We start from the raw sequence: 18692 nt of genomic DNA on the forward strand, positions 1-18692 counted from the left end.
ATTCTGTACCTTATTTGAAAGAGAAATCGGCCAGCTAATATACAATTTGCACGGTTCAGTAATGAAAAAGGTTAAGATGTGGTTCCATTTAAAACCACTGTATATAAAGATCTTGCGGACACTAAATATAATGTCATGAATCAAACGTTCTCTCGTTGGTGCAATGAGGAAGTGAGGAGAGAGAATGTGAGCTCAGGTGCCGACCTCTTCATTTGACCGGAGTTCAACTTTACGAAGTCCATTTTAAAGTAGGCTTGTAATTACTATAAAACAGGACGTTAATATAACTAAAATTCATCTCCTTCGAATTTTATTAATAAATCATTTTCTGATCTACTATATCAAATATTTAATTCATATTGGCGAATGCATTTTATCATACTTTTATGCAACAGGAATAAAAGTATCTTTATCGTGCAAAATAATTGTACAATGAACAACTCCTTTCCGATATCATCGTACAAACAATGAGTTTTAAAGCAAACGGAATATGCTGTGTCAAAAGGCTGTAGAAAATACGTTGTTTATTCTAATACAACACAATTAATCAGATATGCTTCTTTCTTATTCCGCCATTGCATCACAAAGTGCAATAATGCTTGGAAGCATGACCACCTGGAGGCACGACGTTTTTTCCGATTTTAAATAAACAATAGGCTTTTTAACTTAAACTAAGTATGTCAGAAATTAGTTACTATCCATACATGCCTTATTATTCATATATGTATTTTATTATAAGTTGAGGGAAAGAATGCTAACATAGATGTTAAAGCGGCCATATTTCTTTTTTATTCGATTACTAGAGCATAGAGCGCGATGAGTGCAAGAAAACATGATAGCCTGGAGACACCGTTTTTTTTTTGTTTTTTTTTATTTTAATTTTAAGAAAAAGATGTGCTTTTTAATGTAAACTACGTTTGTCAGAAATTAATAAAAAAATTCAGAAATTACTATTTACTGATATCTTATTCATTGTTGTAGGTTTATTATAGGAAAAGGGGATTTTGCCAACAGAGATAAGTTTTAGATCTACCTCTGTGGAATTCTTCTCTCCCAAGGCCGGTCAGAAGCGGAAGAGGAGAGGGGCATGGCACCCATGGAGAGGGTTCTTGTTCGGTCCTTGGTCCTGCGCACGGGGACGGGTTCCTGATCCAAGGGAACAGGTGGTAGGCGGCGTCGGATCTTCTTGCCGCTCTCCGTTTCACCCTCTTGATCCTGAAAATAATGGCGGATAAACGCTGGGAAAAAATATGTCGGGCATTCCGTATTTTATTCTTCAAGTATACTTTTAATAAATATTTTGAAAAAATCATAAGAATTCGATGTAACGTTATAAAAATATGAGAATCAGATATTGACTAGAGGAATAGGAGATACTGGAATTAAACAATATAGAGTTAGTATAATTTAAACATTAATCTATACTACTATTATAAATGTGAAAGTTTGGATGGAGGGATGAATGTTTGTTAGTCAATCACGCCAGAACGGCTTAACAGAATTGGATGAAATTTAGCACAGGGATAGATTATAGTCTGGAAGAGGACATAGGCTGCTATTTATTCCGTTTAATTGAGTGGTTAATTGTTTATTAATTAAAAACTAACTTTCCCGCCAAAAATCGCCAAATGAGTAAAGCTTCGGGTTTTTGTTTTTTTCCCCACGCCAATGAAATTAGGCTTAACATGATTTTGACTATTATTTCAAACGATTCTGTTTATTTTCTTAGTGATCGATACATTTAAAACCAAGCATTGTTAATTAATCGATCTTTCGGATTCATTCTGAAGTACTTTTGAATTAAAATAAAACAGAATAAAGTAAATTAAAAATTTATAAACTATATTGCGTTACCCCAACTGGCGTAGAAAATTCACACATTTGTGTTGCCCAATTGGCGTTCAAAATTCACGCATGCGCAGGAGTAACAAAAGATAAAGCCATTGATGCTATAAATTCCAATCTATTTCCACGCGTACGAAGTCGCGGGTAAAAGCTAGCATCTAATAAACTGGTATGAGTGCATTTCTTATCCAACTGATAATTTAATTCTAATGGCATGAACCGGTCTAAGTTATTTTTCTCAGTATTAACTCCTTTTCCTTCACCGATATTTAAATACAATAGTGTTTCCGTTAAAACAAATCATTGCGTATTAGTTTATGGATGCCGCATTTTTACATGAATTAAATTATATAACAAATACTAAGTAAACGATTTATTCAATAATTACATCAATTTCCCAGAATAATAATTTAAGAGTCTGAATATTTTCAGATTCTGCTGGAATTAAGGATCTCATTAACGAGAAAAATCACTTTAAACTAATTACTAAAATAATTAGATGCATCAAATCATATGTTATAAAATTCCTCTCTGAACGCAGGTTTATTTATAAATCTTATGAATATAACTGCTCGTCCCAAGGATTTCTAGCTGCTAGAAAAACGTTTACACCACTACTGTGTTGCGGAAGTTGATTTATCCCATTTGAGAACATTCCAAAATTGTTAATTTCGTCCCAAAATATTCTTTGTGCGTTTTCTAAACAGGCCGATATGCTAGTTTAAACTAATTTAAAGAAGTGATCATTATTCATTCCCGTTAATGCATCAGTAAAAATTGATCTTTTTTTAACGATAAAACTGCTGCTTAAGATTCCCAGTCAATATTCGATATACAGGGTGTCTCTGAATTCATGAACTAAACTTTAGAGGTAGATAAAATACATATAAAGATACATTTTTTGTTTAGGAATATGAGGTCATAAATGAAAAGTGTAGGTGGAACAAGTAAGTGTAAGTACAGGCAAGGCGGAAAAATATAGTGCCTACAGATTCCAATAGACTTTGATGAGGACCTCATTGCAAAAATCTTTAAATTGCTCGTGAATCAGCTGGTATTTTCGAAAGAGAATACCAATCTTTTATTAGACGCTGTCAGATCTGTATCATGTTGGTGATGGTACATTTGTGCACTTACTGTAAAATTATGTAAGTGAAGAGTTTTATTTCTTCATTATTTCGATTTTTTTTGCCATTATTTTTTATTTCTGGCTTCATATTACTATAATAAAAATTCTTTTTTATATGTATCTTACCAATCCTTAAAGTTTGGCTTATCAATTTAGAGGCGTCCATTAGAGGCATCATTCATTTATTAAGCTATTACAGATTCAATTTATCTTTCAAAACAATCTCTACATACCATAAATATACTTCTCTGTTAAATGATATTGACACATAAACTTTTTTCCAAAGCATGTGTTTGTATTAACTTACTGCGCACTCTAAAAAGAGTCATTAAGTGCTCTAATTTAAAATGGGAAGAAGAATTTTTAGAGGCAATTTTTTATTAATTTTTGTTTATTCTTGAAATCTTCTCTAATTTGCTCTTTATAGGATTAATTATCACGAATATAAATCTTCGTTTCACGTACTGCCAGCTTTATGAATTTTATTTCTTTCCTTTTACTATTAAAAATTTATGTATTAAATTTCATGTAGAATTTTATTATTTTCTTTAAACATAACGGGGGCAACAAACAGTTTGGTTTGTGCCACCGTTAATTGCTGATCAAGAAATCTGCACCATAATTGCAGATCGCAAGAGCAAGATACTCCGATCAATCCAGAAACAAGCACAGATTTTTGAAGCATATTTCTCATGCTAATACGTTTCGAAGAAGATTTCCCGAAATACTTTTATGAACCTTGCATTTTTCTTTTCTTAGGCTGGTGGTAGTGATGGATTTTTAGAATGGATGTTGGGTGAAAAAGTTCAACAGACTCAGTAAAGAATTACGACGTTTCATTTTAGAAGAAAACGTGAAACACAGATAACAAAACACAGACGAAGAGAATGCAAAACATCACTTGTAGAAATCAGCTGCATATGAGCAACAAATTGTTATTAAAGAAACGTAACAGCAGAAAGTGCACGGAGAGAACTCCCTGAACATTAATAATTCAAAAAGAGAATTTAATTAACTTAACTGCTGACTTATTCTCGCCTATGCGTCTCCATATTTTATAGACCAGATGTTGGAATGTTTTAAAATAACCTGCTAATCTCGAATCCTAACGGAGATACCTCCTAGATTCTCGAATATCCGTAATCCATCATTTTTGTCGTCAAAATCTTCGAAAATATCGCCACATCACCAACTTTGCAATCAGTAATTCGCCAAATAGCCGCCAAGGTCAGGAGTCATTGGGTAGACCACTTTCGGAATAATTTACAGATATCTGTAAAACTCTCTTTCTTTACCGTGAAACTAGCAGCAAAAGGATGTAATATTACATATTCTTAAGAATACATCAACAACTTATATAGTATCACATCGCATTATAGAAGCTTTTAATTTATAAATTAAAAATAAGACACTCATAAAATTTATGCTTCGAAGCAAAAATTCCCGAAATTTGTAAATAGAAGTGCTTTAAGGACTCTTAAAGATTTGCGAACAGGAAACATTCCTAAAATAAACAGCACTACCTAATGTATTAAACCAATAAGCAAATTAATGCTAAAGTGTTTCATTTGTGTGATTATTAAAAGTGAAATAAATGAGCAAAAAAGTAAATTAGATTTTTTTTTTAAAGAAACAATTTACTGAGTGCTAATCTGAAGGAAATAATTATACTTTACAAAGTTTTAGTTTAGTTTAGTTTAGTTATATTAATGCCGGTTGTAAAGCAACACTAGGGCTATTTTGGGACGGACCTCGTAATTTTGAACCACGGTCAGATGACGAGGACGACACTTGAGCTAGCACCCACCTCTCCAAGCCACACCACACCAGCGGGTACACTTTGCAAAATAGAAGGAATGGAAAAATCCTCACTTTACAAGCATTAAAAAATTTCAAAGAATTAAGTATAGATAGTGAGTGCAATTGCTCATAATTTTGTTCAAAGTGATTGCAGATCATTTAATTTTTCAATACTACTGAAGATGGTAGTGTGAAAAAAATGCTTTTACTACGTATTACTGAAAGTACCTCAAAGTATCTTTAGAAAAAGATACTATTACTTAATATTCGTCCGATGGGTGTACGGTGATAAGTCGATAAGCTCAAGAACGAATAACGATACTTTATTCCACAAGAAAGCGTGAAAAACGAATGGCAAACACAGCCGAAGCGTATACGCCAAAGATCAACACTCCAAGGAGAGAATTCGCTCAATAATTATGGTGGGGGCACTTCCGCTTTCATAACTCTCGCGACAGAGTATCGGAAAAATCTATAATGAACTACAAGTCTCAGGTCCTAATAGAGATACCATCGAAATTCCCGTATATTCGTTTATTTTCATTCTTTTTGGTCAAAGTTTCTAAATGGACGCCAAATTTGTCGTCAAGTGTGTGTGGGGGAGGAAACCTCATTGATCAGGCATGCATTCAGCATCCGTTAGAATTATCTCTGAAATTACTTACTTTAAGAAGAACTAACTGCGGAGGGAAGCAAATTGCAGTTTTGCAACAATACATTTCATGGGATCTTCAATTTCATCAAATAATTGCAATAAAATATGAGAAAGAGAATTTTATTTTATTTGTCTATCTATATAGGGGCCACGCATGAGCTATTATGAGACAAATCTCATCAATTTTGAACCATATCACATCAGTAGCGATTGCAATACCGGACCAAAATTTCAATACCGGTATTCGGTATTTTTTAGATCTTAATATCGGGATACCGGTTTTAACACCGGTATTAGAAATTTTAGAAAAAGAAAGAAAATACAGGTGTTTCTTTGTTTTATTTGCCAGTTTTATAAGAGAGTGTAAATATCAAAAATAATATGTAACTTATAAATTATAACAGTATAGAAAGAATCACAAAAAAGTAAAGAACAACTTATTTATTTAAATCACAAAAAAAGTGTAAATATCACTATTCAGTCTGTGATACTATTACAAATTTTTGAAATGTGATCTTAAAATACATAATGCATCAATTGTACTGTCATTAAGCCTGAAAAGTAATTTTGTGTAAAAAATTACCAGCTGTCGAAAACACTCTTTTGGCATCTACGCAAGTTGGTGATACTGTTAGCAATGCACGATATACTTTTTCCAAGTATTTACCTATAAATCCCTCATCTTCAAATACATCAATTTCTCGTCGGATGGTTTTGGATATAGCTTATTTCTGAATTGTATTTTGGTTCGTTGAATTTTTTTTATTTATCGCTAATTCTAATTTTTGTTCAAGAGACAATTCCTTTTCACTATCGACATTAGTATCATCATAATCTTCGATAACTGAACCGAATTTTTCTGAATTTGGATAGGTTTGTGGGTAAAAAATTTTAAGAAAATTTACTATAAACTTAATCATATTTGAATTATTTTCTTTCCTTCTTTTTCATTTTCATTTTTAAAATCATTATAATTATGTAAATACCATAAGACATTTTCTATTTTATTATGCCGGTCTGCTGTGCGATTTTTCAATGTAATATATAATTCTTCAGATAGTGATATGTGCTGTTCTTTCATGACTGAAACTTGAAATTTATTGTTGCATTAGCTGTTAATAAATTAAAATCTCTCCTAAATAATGCCGCAACAGCCAGTTTTATTGGAAGTAGAGCCGATATAGTTCTGGATATTAAGTCGAATTCACTATCTGAAAAATTAATTTACAGGTTTAAGTCGATTATTGCTTTTTGGATTGGATTTCTCAGTTTCAAAAATCGTTCCATCATTAGGAGTAAACTGTTCCAACGTGTTTTAGAATCTAATATTAACATATATTCTGTTTTATTTTCAGTTAGTATATATTTTAGTAATATATCCTTTTTTTAGGGGAACATTTAAATATCTTAACAATTTTCTGAACTTTATAAATTATAATAAGCAATTCTTGATGGGTTAATATTTCATCCTCATTAGCAATATCTTCTTCAACAATTACATTGTCATTATCTTCATTGTCAATATCACTCTCACTCTTACTCTCTTCAATGTCGGAATCCGAAGTTTCTATATCCACAGCATTTGGATTCTTCTGTTTATTTTTTTTGGTATAATACATCTATTACTCCTAATTGAATTCCATGAGCATAGCACAATTGCTGATTTGCACCAATCAACTTTCCAACATTTTTCATAACTGTTGCTCCATTAGTCGTTATGGATACTATATCTTTTTTCAGGGATAATCCATGTTTCGCTAATTTAGATTTAAGCAATTAATTAAGCCATTAATTAGCTAATTAATTTCGTCCATTAGGGAGACATAAAAACAAAAACGTATACAATTTTACTATGTTTGCGATCCCTGAACATATTGTGGAGACAATTTAAAAAATTTCTAGTAAATACCGAAAAACCGGTATTTAAACTTGTGAATACCGGTATTACAAAATTGTACAAATGGCTCAAAATACCGGTATTCGGTATCCCGGTATACCGGTATTGCAATCCCTACACATCAGATATCACCTCCACCCCAAACTACCATGAGGACGTTTAATTTTGGCATATTTAATGTACACCAGACGGTATTTAAGATGGTTATTTGGTTCTCGAAAATCACGAGTATGAAGACAGAGATTCTATCAAGCGTTTCAGACGAAAAATGGTAGATATTTCTTTAAACCAGCGGAAGTTATCTCCCCCAAAACTTTTTCGAGTCTCTCTGAAAATGATGTTATGAGCCGTTCAACTTCTTTTGGGATTTGGCTCAAAATGTGATAGGTGTCTACAATATAAATTTAAATCGGTGTACAGAATTTTAGGCATCTAGCTCTCTTCATTTTGTAGTTATCTTGTTAACATATTCAAACAGCCGGACAGACAGACTTCCTGTGAATGGTTTTTGCTCACACTTTGACAGACATCTACAAATTTGATATAAAAACCATATTTCCAACCAAATTTCATCCATCTAGTGCAAAGCGTTTTTGAGTTATTTTTGTAGCAAACAGAAAAATATAATGTCAAAATTGTATTTTTCGAACTATATAAAGCGTGGAGATTTGTAAAAAGTTTTAAGTTCGAATTTTTTTTAAAGGTTACAATGCTTTATACTTCAGATACAAGGATGTGAGAAAAGAAAACAAATTTTTTATGTAATTGTTTGGTCATGTATATTTACAACTCCGATAAAGAATCTTAGGTTGTATCCAATCAATTTTCTTTCCATAGCTTTTGCATGGCCCCTTTTGCAATGGCCCATCCTTTATCTCTCCTCTGATTAAAGCACAGTCGTTTCTCGCCACGTATCGCATAAACAAACAGTGCGGCGAGAATGGATTTCTCTTTGTTTTCAATGAAAAGCACGGAGCTGGGAAATGCCGCAATTTGGGTAATGGATTTTCCCACTGAAAGAAAATGCCTCTACAGCTACGTCCTAAGCGAAACCGACGTTGAGCTTTATCTATCGATGGCACTTTTATGCGCCACTTGCTTTAAAACCATTTGACGGACATTTAATGGGGCGTATATTCTTCTTTCCGTCTCATTAGATGACCGCAGCTGCCACTGACTGACAAAAAATTTCAATATATGTCACAACTAATGACTAACTACAGGAAACGATACTACTAAATGAGAATTAGAGAAAATCTGCGCAACATATGAGTTAAATAGTTTGAGATGATGCTAATATATTTAATTTTATATGGCATGTAGTTCCTTTTTAAATACCTACAATGGAACTTTCTTTTAAAGAAAGTTTAAATTATGTTTTCAACTCTTGCCAAAGTTTAAAGACGAAAAAAAAAAAAAAAAAAAAAAAAAGCTGGATGGTTGTAGCCTGGAGATAATTCGAGTGGTGGTCTCCAGATTTGTAGCACATTTTACTTAACATCCCCCATGTATGCGAACTTGGTGTGAATAAAATCGGACATCAACCTTTAAACGACGCTGCCCTCTGATGAAATGCAGAATTTTGTATAAGGATTGCTATTGTCTTATTCTTTGTAAAAGGTTTAAAATTGCAACATATGTGGCAAAATAATCCGCAAGTTACTTCAAAATGAGACATTAATGTAACTAAATTAGGCATGCATAGTGTTATTTATTGGCGATATAATGACTTATACCAATTAATTTCTAATGCCAATTATTAAATATTTATGAATTAATTTAATTGATACATCTGAAAATAATTTCATTTGAACTCCACTGATGGATATTTTGAGTAATGAAACTTTATAATAAAAACGAAAGTTGCATAATTTCAGTTAAAGTCCAGTGTTAGAAATGCTTTCTATAGTTCTTAGTTTCGCAGAAACATGGATTAATGTCATTCATAAATCGTTCATTTGAAATACTCACAATATGAAAAATAGAAATGTTTTTCGGAGAAAATTTTTGCCATTGCACTCCTTTTCCAAACGAACAATGTGATGCTCTCATTCATAGATTTCCATATACTTTAAATTTATTCTCTGAAATTTGATGAATGGCGAAAGAAAATCGATGTTTATATAGCATAATATCTAAATTTTATGCATACTGTCTAAGCTGTCTGAAGTGCTTAAGGACAAAAATGCTTCTTACATTGGCATAGTATAAAAATAATAGTTTTTACATTTCGTCGATAATATAAAATTAATACCATATAGAAGCTAATGTATTTTACTTTATTATGTATTTTAATGTATTTTACTTAATCATATAGCTTTTAACTGTATGATTTTTATTAGCTACTAGTTGATATCATAGCTGACTACTCCAACACGTTCTGAGATGCATGGAAAAAATCTGAATGACTGAACACTGAAACAGCAATGGCAAGAACTAAGGTTGAGTCTTAAGACCGTCACCACCACCGTACAACCCCTTCTTAGGAGGTACGTCTAGTCATCAGTAGAGGGTAGTCACCTCTCACTATTTCTATACCAACAAAGGCGGCTAGAACAACCATTATTTATACCCCTTATTTGAGGTGCCCCATGGTGGGAACTATTGCTTGCTGCTTATGATCACTGGTTTCTGCGATCGCAGATATGGCATGAGGGATGTCGATTAAGCTTTATTCCTAGACGCTCACATTGTCACTGCAGAGATGGTTTGGACTTTCGATTGAGACAGGGCATTATTATAACTGTTTGGTTTTCAGATGATCGGCATTACCTCCAACAATTTGTTAATATACTGTCATTGTCCGGAATTAAAAGACTTTCACGTATAAGATTTTTAATGCAAAAATTAATAAGGTATACGAAATTATAATACACACAACTCTTTTATTATATCATACTACTTGTCCCCTTGTAATCACATTACGCTCTATGTCACTTGAAGTCATTTAATGATGAAAGATATATTATTTCTTTTTTCAGTTTCGATTCTTTTAGGTACCGTTAAATAATTGCTTTAACTAATAGAAAAATTTCTAAAAGATGCGAAAGAGAAATTTTTAAAAAGAAAACCATAGAAGGAGATTAGACCTGACTCTCAATTTATTTCAAAATCGTTTGTTTTAAATTTTAAAAAAACTTATAACAATTGAAAAAATATACAGAAAGGAATCTGAATGAAAAATTTTGAATTTTAAGATAGTATTAAAATATTTCTAGCAACATAGTTTCTTCCAAAGTTACTGAAAGAAAATAGAAATCTTTGATACATTTCTTATTAATTGAATATTTTAATTAACATTCGCACTTTGAAAGTTGACAACATTTTTAGTCTCTTATCGTAAAACAAAGTTGACTGAAATCATCCAAATTATTTAGGAGTTGAAGTGGAACTACATACACACATAGTTGCAATGACTTTTATTTATATTAAGCTGAATATGCTGCTACACTTACTGGTAATCTGATTATTAAAATACTGCTCACTGTTTTCATAGAGTTAATCCATGCTGATGTGGTAAACATAGATTCACCCTCATAAATTTGAATTTAAAATCTATTGCGCGTCATTAAATTATTTTTCGAAACTTAGAGAGTTGCTTCCCTGCTATTTCATTAAATGACTATTCAAAATAATTATGTGAAGTACGTCCTGGCATAAGGGTTGTGCGTCTTCACCGTGATCTGGGCGTCCTGGGTTCGGGTCCCTGTTCGGGCATGGTTGTTCTTCATCTGTTCTATCTGTGAGATGTGTGAATGTTGCCCCCTTGTAAAGAGGGGTTGTGCAAGCGAATGTGATGCGTGAGTAGATACGAGGTATTCTTGGCCTTAGTTGGCGCTACTAAGACGAGAGACGCTCTCTTGGCTTAAAATCGCTGACTTCGTCAGCGAGCTAGTCCATGGCAAGTGCCATTATAAACAACAAAAACAAATGGCAGGTATCTGCGCATATATTCAGATGACGTGGGAGCTACATTAGTCATCTGATTGTGACGACACAACACTTGACTATATTTTAACTACAGATAAAAGCACTTAATATCCTTCATTTATATGCTTAACACTGAAGATAATCCTTTTTCTTATTCAACACAGATTATAATTAATGGGAGTCTATGAAAAACGACGTCTTACCTTCCTTGGGGTGGGGCTGACTGAGGAGGAGGTGGATTGAGTCACTCCGAGGAGACCGGAGGAGGTGCTCTCGTAGAGGGCCCGTGAGGAGGAGGAGGGCATAATCGGGGATACGGGCCTCTGGTAACTGCCGATGCTCGAGGGGGTCCGGGACTTGCTCTTGGGCGTCTGTGCTGCTATGGCCGCATGCATTTGGTCCATAGTAGGCTGAGGCAGACGCCTGTGAACCTGTCAAGAAAAGAGTCATAAATGGATCCGGTAATTTTTCTTAAACTGACTTTGTACAAAATTTAAAAATTGTTATAAATAGATGATACATTTACTTGTTAATATTTTTGTTTAATACAAATAGTAAAAGTGAAAACGATGAGGTTATAAACTATCCTCTATTTTTTCTATCTGAAATAACGTTTTTGCTTCTGTTTGCTGGAGGTCGCATTCGGGATTGAAGGACTGATTGACGGGTTTAAAAATCTGAATTCATCAAAGATCCCCGTTCACAGCAATCAAAGATCCGTTGATTCTACGATCTTAGTTCAAATGCAATCACATTCATTTAGCTCGCGCGATTAATGTGCTGGCTCAGCTAACTTCCTTTTCAGTTGAGCTTAGCAATTGAACTGATCTGGCTAGTCAACTAATCTTCATTTAGAAACACGAAGTTCATCCATGGACAACCTTTGTGTTGTATCTAAACAGCACATCAATCCAACTAAACTACTTTTCGTTCGTGTTCTTTCCTTATATTTGACGCAGATATGTAACTGAAATGAATAAACTTTATAAAGAAAACTAAGACATTCGAAATGCCATGCAACATACATTTTTCAGAAAAATTGGTAAATTTTTTTAACTATAAATATTTCTTAAAATCGTCGAAAGATATAAAGAATGCATTTAATCCAAACAGAATGTTCTAAATAGAAGAAGTCAATGAAGAAAATAAATTTTTCTGAGTTGTAATATTCGGAGCTTGAAAAATATATTTATGATACTAAAATTTAAAACTTTATATCGATTTTCATGATAAGAAATTACTAATGACTAGTACTGACGCTTAATTTTCTTAAATATCATTCAAACTAAAAATTTAATTTACTTTTTTAGTATCATGTTTCAATTAGATATTAATCAAAAGAAAACGTACCTTCCGCTGGGATTGGGTCTGCATCGGAGCTGTTCCACCAATTGGTTGTTGCTGTTGCTGCTGTGCAAGAGCTGTGGCTTGTTGTTGTTGCTGAAGCTGTTGCATTTCTTGCTGTTGAAGCTGTTGTTGTTGAGCTTGCAGCTGCTGTTGCTGAGACTGCAGCTGCTGTTGCTGTTGCATCTGCTGCTGAAGGTGCACTTGTTGTTGAAGCTGTTGTTGTTGTTGCTGGATCACCTGCTGCTGCTGTTGGATCATCAGCTGCTGCTGCTGGAGCTGGAACTGCTGTTGCACGAGATTCTGGTTCTGGTCCATCTCCGTGCCGCCTTTTTCAAAAAGAAGGTAAAAATAATTCTAATTTTATCCTGCAATTTTTTTAAATAAGTGACAAGAATTTTTTTTAATTGGAAAATTTATTAATGTTTGCTAACATAATTTTTAGATCATTAGTCAAGATACGTTCTCATTTCATAAAATAATTTCATCAAATTATAGAATTTATAAATAAAAATATCTTCAAGAGTAAACATATTATGAAAAAACATATTATGAAACATATTATAAACATATTATGATTTTATGATTACGCCAAGATTATTTTCTATTACTGATTAAAAATGATAATAATCATGACCTACATATATCTGTGAGTTGAATGAAGTAAGTTGGTACTGAAACGTTGTAGACGTAGCGGATGAAACTAAATAAAGAGCAATTTCTGAGTAATAATAGATTTCTATAAAGATTGTATCTCTTTCTTCAAACGGAGAATAAAACATCCTCGCCCAACTAACTTAATCATGTATGGCCTTACGATTCAGAAGAAGAAAAGTCGTTTATCTCTATATATTGAAAAATTGTTCAGAATTCAGACTTCTGGAATTGCATCCAGTTAATACAGGATAATTCTGGATTTTAATTGTCATTTATTTGAGCTGTGAGATACCATTCTTATATTCGTAGTTGTGGAAGTAAAGTGAAATGAGATCGGACTCACTTGTTAGCACTGCTTGCTGGGTTGTCCCACTGCCGCCAACCGTGCCGCTTATTGGCTGCTGAGTGGGAGGTTGTGCCACCGTCGTGGCCGTCATCAGGTTCCGCTGTGGCTGGCCGTCATCTGGGGTCGTGGCCAAACCCAGCGCCTTGTTGAAATCGGCCAGCATTCCTGATATCGTGCCGGAAGTGGCCCTCGGAATGGGTCGCAATTGATCCTGGCACTTCTCCATCAGTTCTTGCTCTGCAGCTTCTAAAGAAGGTGATACGTCAAGTATGGGTGACAGGTCAGTGACCGGTGACCAGTCTTCCCCCTTCTTCAGCTGCTGCTTTTGCAACTGGTTCTGATGTTGTTGTTGTTGCTGAGTCATCATGCCCATGCCTTGACTCATATCCATTGGCTTGCTGCCCTGAAGTTGCTGCTGTTTCTGGGAAGATAACTGTTGTTGTTGTTGCTGTTGTTGCATGGAGAGTTGTTGTTGACTACTTTGTTGTGTTACTTGTTGCACCATTTGCTGTAAAAATAATTGAACTAGTTTTGAACGATGAAATCACAGGAGTGTCAATCAAATCATTTATTGCCAATGAAAAAAATGTTCAAACGAATTCCTCGACAGAAAGAGTTTAAAGTTTTTTTTAAAGTTTTTATCAATTTTGAATCATATGTAGCAACTTCTTAAACTAGAAAACTCTATACCTGACTTCTATTAAGTAAATAAATTATGCTAGTTAGTTATATATAATATTAGGAAAATTCATTTCAATGTGAATTCTTTCATTATGTATGAAAGAAAAATGTAGATTTGCAATAAAAAAATCCCTTCATCCTTTTTTCAATTTCATTTCTTCTTTTTTTCTCACTTAAAACACATCTAGATTGCATTTAATTTCTGAAAACCAAACTGAAATTGAAATAATTTTAATATAATTTTTGTATTTAACAGGAATAGTATCTAGCAGGATTGGCAGCTTCTTCTTGATACATATTACTATACACCAAATGAGCTTCCCAAAAGTTCCTCAAATGCTGAAGAAAGCCTTTCTTTAACTAGATTGTCATTTATCTCGATCCTTTATAAATGCTAGTTGTATTTTTAAAATTTAAAGCGTTAACTTAATAAAAAAAATATTGAAAATTTAACCATTTTTGCAGCATTCCGTGTCAAGTCAATTACTTTCCGGTGAAAACGATTCTAGAGAAATCTCACCGCCTGTTGGAGGTTCCATTGCTGTTGCTGGTCTTGTGGCTGGGTGGAAGTTGGCCATGCTGGGCTTTGGGAAAGGGATGTGAGTGGTACAGTCCTAGGAATGCTGCCGACGGCGCTATTGGGTATAAGCGATCCAGAAACTATCCCGGTGCCACTAGCACTAGAAGAGGTACCAATCAGAGATACCGACTGCTGGACTGTCTGCTGTTGCGGTTGGTGGGATGATTGGCCCATTCCTAAATGAAGGTATTGGAAGAAAATAAGAATTAGAGAGGGAGACTCTTGTTGATACTTTTTTCTTCAAATATCGTCAAAAATATGAGCGTTGGCAACAAAAGCACGAAATACATAGTTTAATTAAATTTGCTGCGGCATCATCCTCTTTAAAACCTCACATTTGGAAAGATTAGCTTTGTGTACCAATGAAGCATAGAACATTTAATTATTGGAATTTTAATATTGATTTCCAATCTCATATCAATTTGTTGTGCAATGCAAAATAATTAAATTTTTGAATTTTTTCTTATTTTTCAATTAAATTGTATTGATTTGAAAAAACTGTTACAATTACTTTCAATAAATTTTAGATTTCCTGATTTCAAAAATTTGTAAATCGAGTATATCAGATAAATACAAAAAAAAAAGTTTAAATTCTTTAGCGCGGAAATTGTTTTAGTGGGTTTAATCGCACATCCAAAAAGAATACTTTCTAAGGTTGCACATGAAATTTTCTATTTTCGTAGGTTTCAGAAAGAATGTAAAAATGGTTTGATGATGTCCTCTATTGTATTTAAGCTCTGAAAATGTCTAATGTGTTTGCTTATTCATTTTGAGTCATATTTAATTTATCAAACATTAATGTTATTTTTTAATTTTAGCAATAAGCAAGACAGTAAATGATAAAATGTACTCTGCAAAATAACTTGATCCGTCTTCCTTAGTACCTCTTATTACTAAAGCTTCTAACAATCGTAAAAGTTAATTGAGAATTAAACATTAAAAGTCTTGTTTCAGATACCTTCTAATGTTTGCATTCTCCCTGATTGTAATTCCAATAGTTAATCATTCGTTCAAATTTTTTTTAACTAGATGTCCTAATATGATTTATATTGTGATGTCAAAAACAAATAACTTGATGCCAAAAATTTTTTATTTAAGAGTGCATATTATATCCCGTAAATTTAGGCGTTAAAATTTGTTGGGCTTTTAGAAAATAATATAGAATTTTTAGGTGAGCCATAAAGCATTTTAGCAATGACAGTCTCAGTTCCTGTTTGAAAGATTTAGACACTTTCGATTTTGTATCATTGCCGTGTTATTTAACAACTGACTGTTCAAGTTCCATTCGAAAAATAATAAAACGAATTACTTGAATTTTTTAGAATTTTCAAATAAATGGAAATGGAATATTAAATTATGTTATATATTCGTATTCTGGTGTTTTTTCTAAAAAGGGCAGGGCAATCGTTAAGCTGAGAAATTTTACTACATTTTGCGATATCAATATATTTACGATATTGATATTATATATTTACAATTTTAAATATATATTTTGTTACAATATGTATTTACAATGTTAAAAATATATTTCCAATATATATTTAGCAATATATTTCCCTTTAATGATTATGACATTAATGATTTCTTCCGCTCTAGGAATGTATTGCTACATGTATAATGCTCCCATAACCTTTCGTAAGCAGACTTCCAATTATTTCGCTCTCTTTAAAATAATTTGTGTTGCATGGAGTACAATTCAGATGAAGCTATATGGTCCATTTACCAGGCTTAATTTTCTCGAGAAAAACAATGGTCGTTGCTCTGACACAGGGGTGGGCAGACTTTTTTAGAGTACGGGCTACTTCTAATTTTTTCAGGGTTTGCGGTCCACCCTGTGGCGTTGGCCAACAATATTTATTATAACTTAATAGTAAATACGGTATATGTACCTACCTACATAACTACAAACATAATAATAATTTCCACAAATATAATATTACCAAATGATGTATTTAATATAAAAAAATTCAAAATATATTAAAAAATATATCATTTTTATCTAAAGTTTGTTCTCGTAGTTATAGTTAGTAGAAGGCAGTCTGCATACTACGCGTCAATTTTGAATATCTTGGTATATAATTACTAACTACTTATCTTGCCCTGGATTCTAAGGGGTCGTCTGTGAGACGGGAACGATATGTTGTCCTAATTATATTTGTCGTTGAAAATGCAGATTCACGCAGGTAGGTAGAACCAAAGAACGAATAATGATAACTTAAACTTAACAATTTAAATTAAATGATATACAACGTTTTAAAATTAAGATACGTTCATTAGATGCCAAAAGTTATTCTTAAGTTCTGAACAACGTGCTTTTAAAATTATGTCATATTGAAGGAGAACTTCGTTTTCCTCAAGAGATAAGGAGAATGCAATGTTCTGTAGTGAAAACTTATAAGCCAGTTAACAGCTACGCTACCCGAACAATTGCTTTTGTATTTTAGTCATGTTACTCGGCTGCGAATCACACGGTCCCAGGTTCTATCCTCGCTCATACCAAACCGCTGCAGTTCCATAAATAAATTTCTTTTAATATCCGCGTCTTATGTCTTAATAAAGGTGGTCACCCCAAAATGCCTTGGTGGTCCACCGGTCGATCGCGATCGACTCAATGCGCACCCCTGCTCTAAGAGAAATAAGAACTGCTGAACAGAGTTCTGAAATTTCTTATGTTTTGTGAATAGTGATTACCATGTAAGCGATATAATAAACTCAGAAAATTATTGTATCTTTATTTTCTTTTATAATTATTTTAACATTTAATTCTTTTTTTTATTTAAACAATTTTAACATTTCTTTTTATAGAACTATTTTTTAACAAATGTGTTTTTCTTTCTTAGCGATTTGACTATCGTTTCGCAATCTTATTTATTGCATTTCAAAGAAGCCTTCATGCTGATCCCAAAAGTTTCAAGAGGATTGTTTACACCGATTTCTTCCCCACCTGCAAGGAACGAAAAAGAATCAAGCCGGTTCAATTTCCTCCTTTCAAAAACCATTTTCAAGGGAAAAACCCAGATAGTCTTCCTTTCTTGAGGTAAGCAGAGTGGTCGTTGCCATAACAACGAAATCGAAGTCGTTTCGAGAAAGCACGCTTCCGGAGAAAGAACGGAACACCTTTTCTTCGTGGGACGATGTTCGTCTGCCCGATAAGGAATGGGACAAACGATCTGCTGGAACATTCTTTCTTTTGCGATGATCTTCGATTTCTTTTCAATAAAACGTCCAGTTCCACCGTACTTGTCGATGTTTTTCTTGAGGCTTTCAAAAATAGATTCCATTTGCTTTTCCTGTAGATAATTTGAACTCCGGAAAAAATAGAAATGAAATTTTAAGCCTTGTCCATTATTTCTCAAACTTAGTTTCTGTCTACCTGTACATGCTTATTACATCTTCCGCAGTTCATGTCTTTAGCAATGAAACTTCTTATAATTATTTGTGCTAAAATAATCCCTATTTTTTTTTTTTTTTTTCCTTGTTGCAATTTCTTCTTTTGTCGCATCGATTAACCCTACAATACATGATTTTTTTTTTTTTTACAAAAAAACTGTTTTGAATAGCTGCATAAAATTTTTAAAAAATTTTAAGTATTTTTAGTAAAATTATTAAAAAATTAATGTGCCAAGTGTTTACATTATAAATTAAATAATATCAAAGTGACGCAAACCACATGATAACAATTAACAATTTCAGAATAAAAACAAAGCCCCTTTTTACCAATATATTCTTTACGAAGCAAAAAAAAAAGTATTTTGATTGTATTTTTAATGACAAAACTTTTCATACAACTGTTATTCTGGTATTTTTTCAAGTTTCGTGTTTAAATAT

General features: G+C 33.0%; 1 protein-coding gene across 5 annotated transcripts in view; it reads right to left on the reverse strand.

Annotated features, from left to right (window-relative positions):
- LOC129983809 (uncharacterized) overlaps positions 1-18692 on the reverse strand; it is a 173075-nt gene that overhangs the window by 91504 nt on the left and 62879 nt on the right. For all 5 annotated transcript variants that reach the window (XR_008785456.1, XR_008785457.1, XM_056093453.1 and 2 more), the window contains exons 5-9: positions 14805-15040; positions 13601-14111; positions 12607-12929; positions 11460-11687; positions 1034-1215 (exon numbers count right to left, since the gene is read on the reverse strand). Coding sequence is in view for 3 of the 5 variants with exons in the window: in XM_056093453.1 (XP_055949428.1) it covers positions 1034-1215; positions 11460-11687; positions 12607-12929; positions 13601-14111; positions 14805-15040 (1480 nt within the window). In the remaining 2 variants the exon portion in view is untranslated. The remainder of the gene's footprint in view (positions 1-1033; positions 1216-11459; positions 11688-12606; positions 12930-13600; positions 14112-14804; positions 15041-18692) is intronic.

Source organism: Argiope bruennichi, chromosome 9 (genome assembly GCF_947563725.1).
Source record: "Argiope bruennichi chromosome 9, qqArgBrue1.1, whole genome shotgun sequence".
Lineage (NCBI taxonomy): Eukaryota > Metazoa > Arthropoda > Arachnida > Araneae > Araneidae > Argiope > Argiope bruennichi.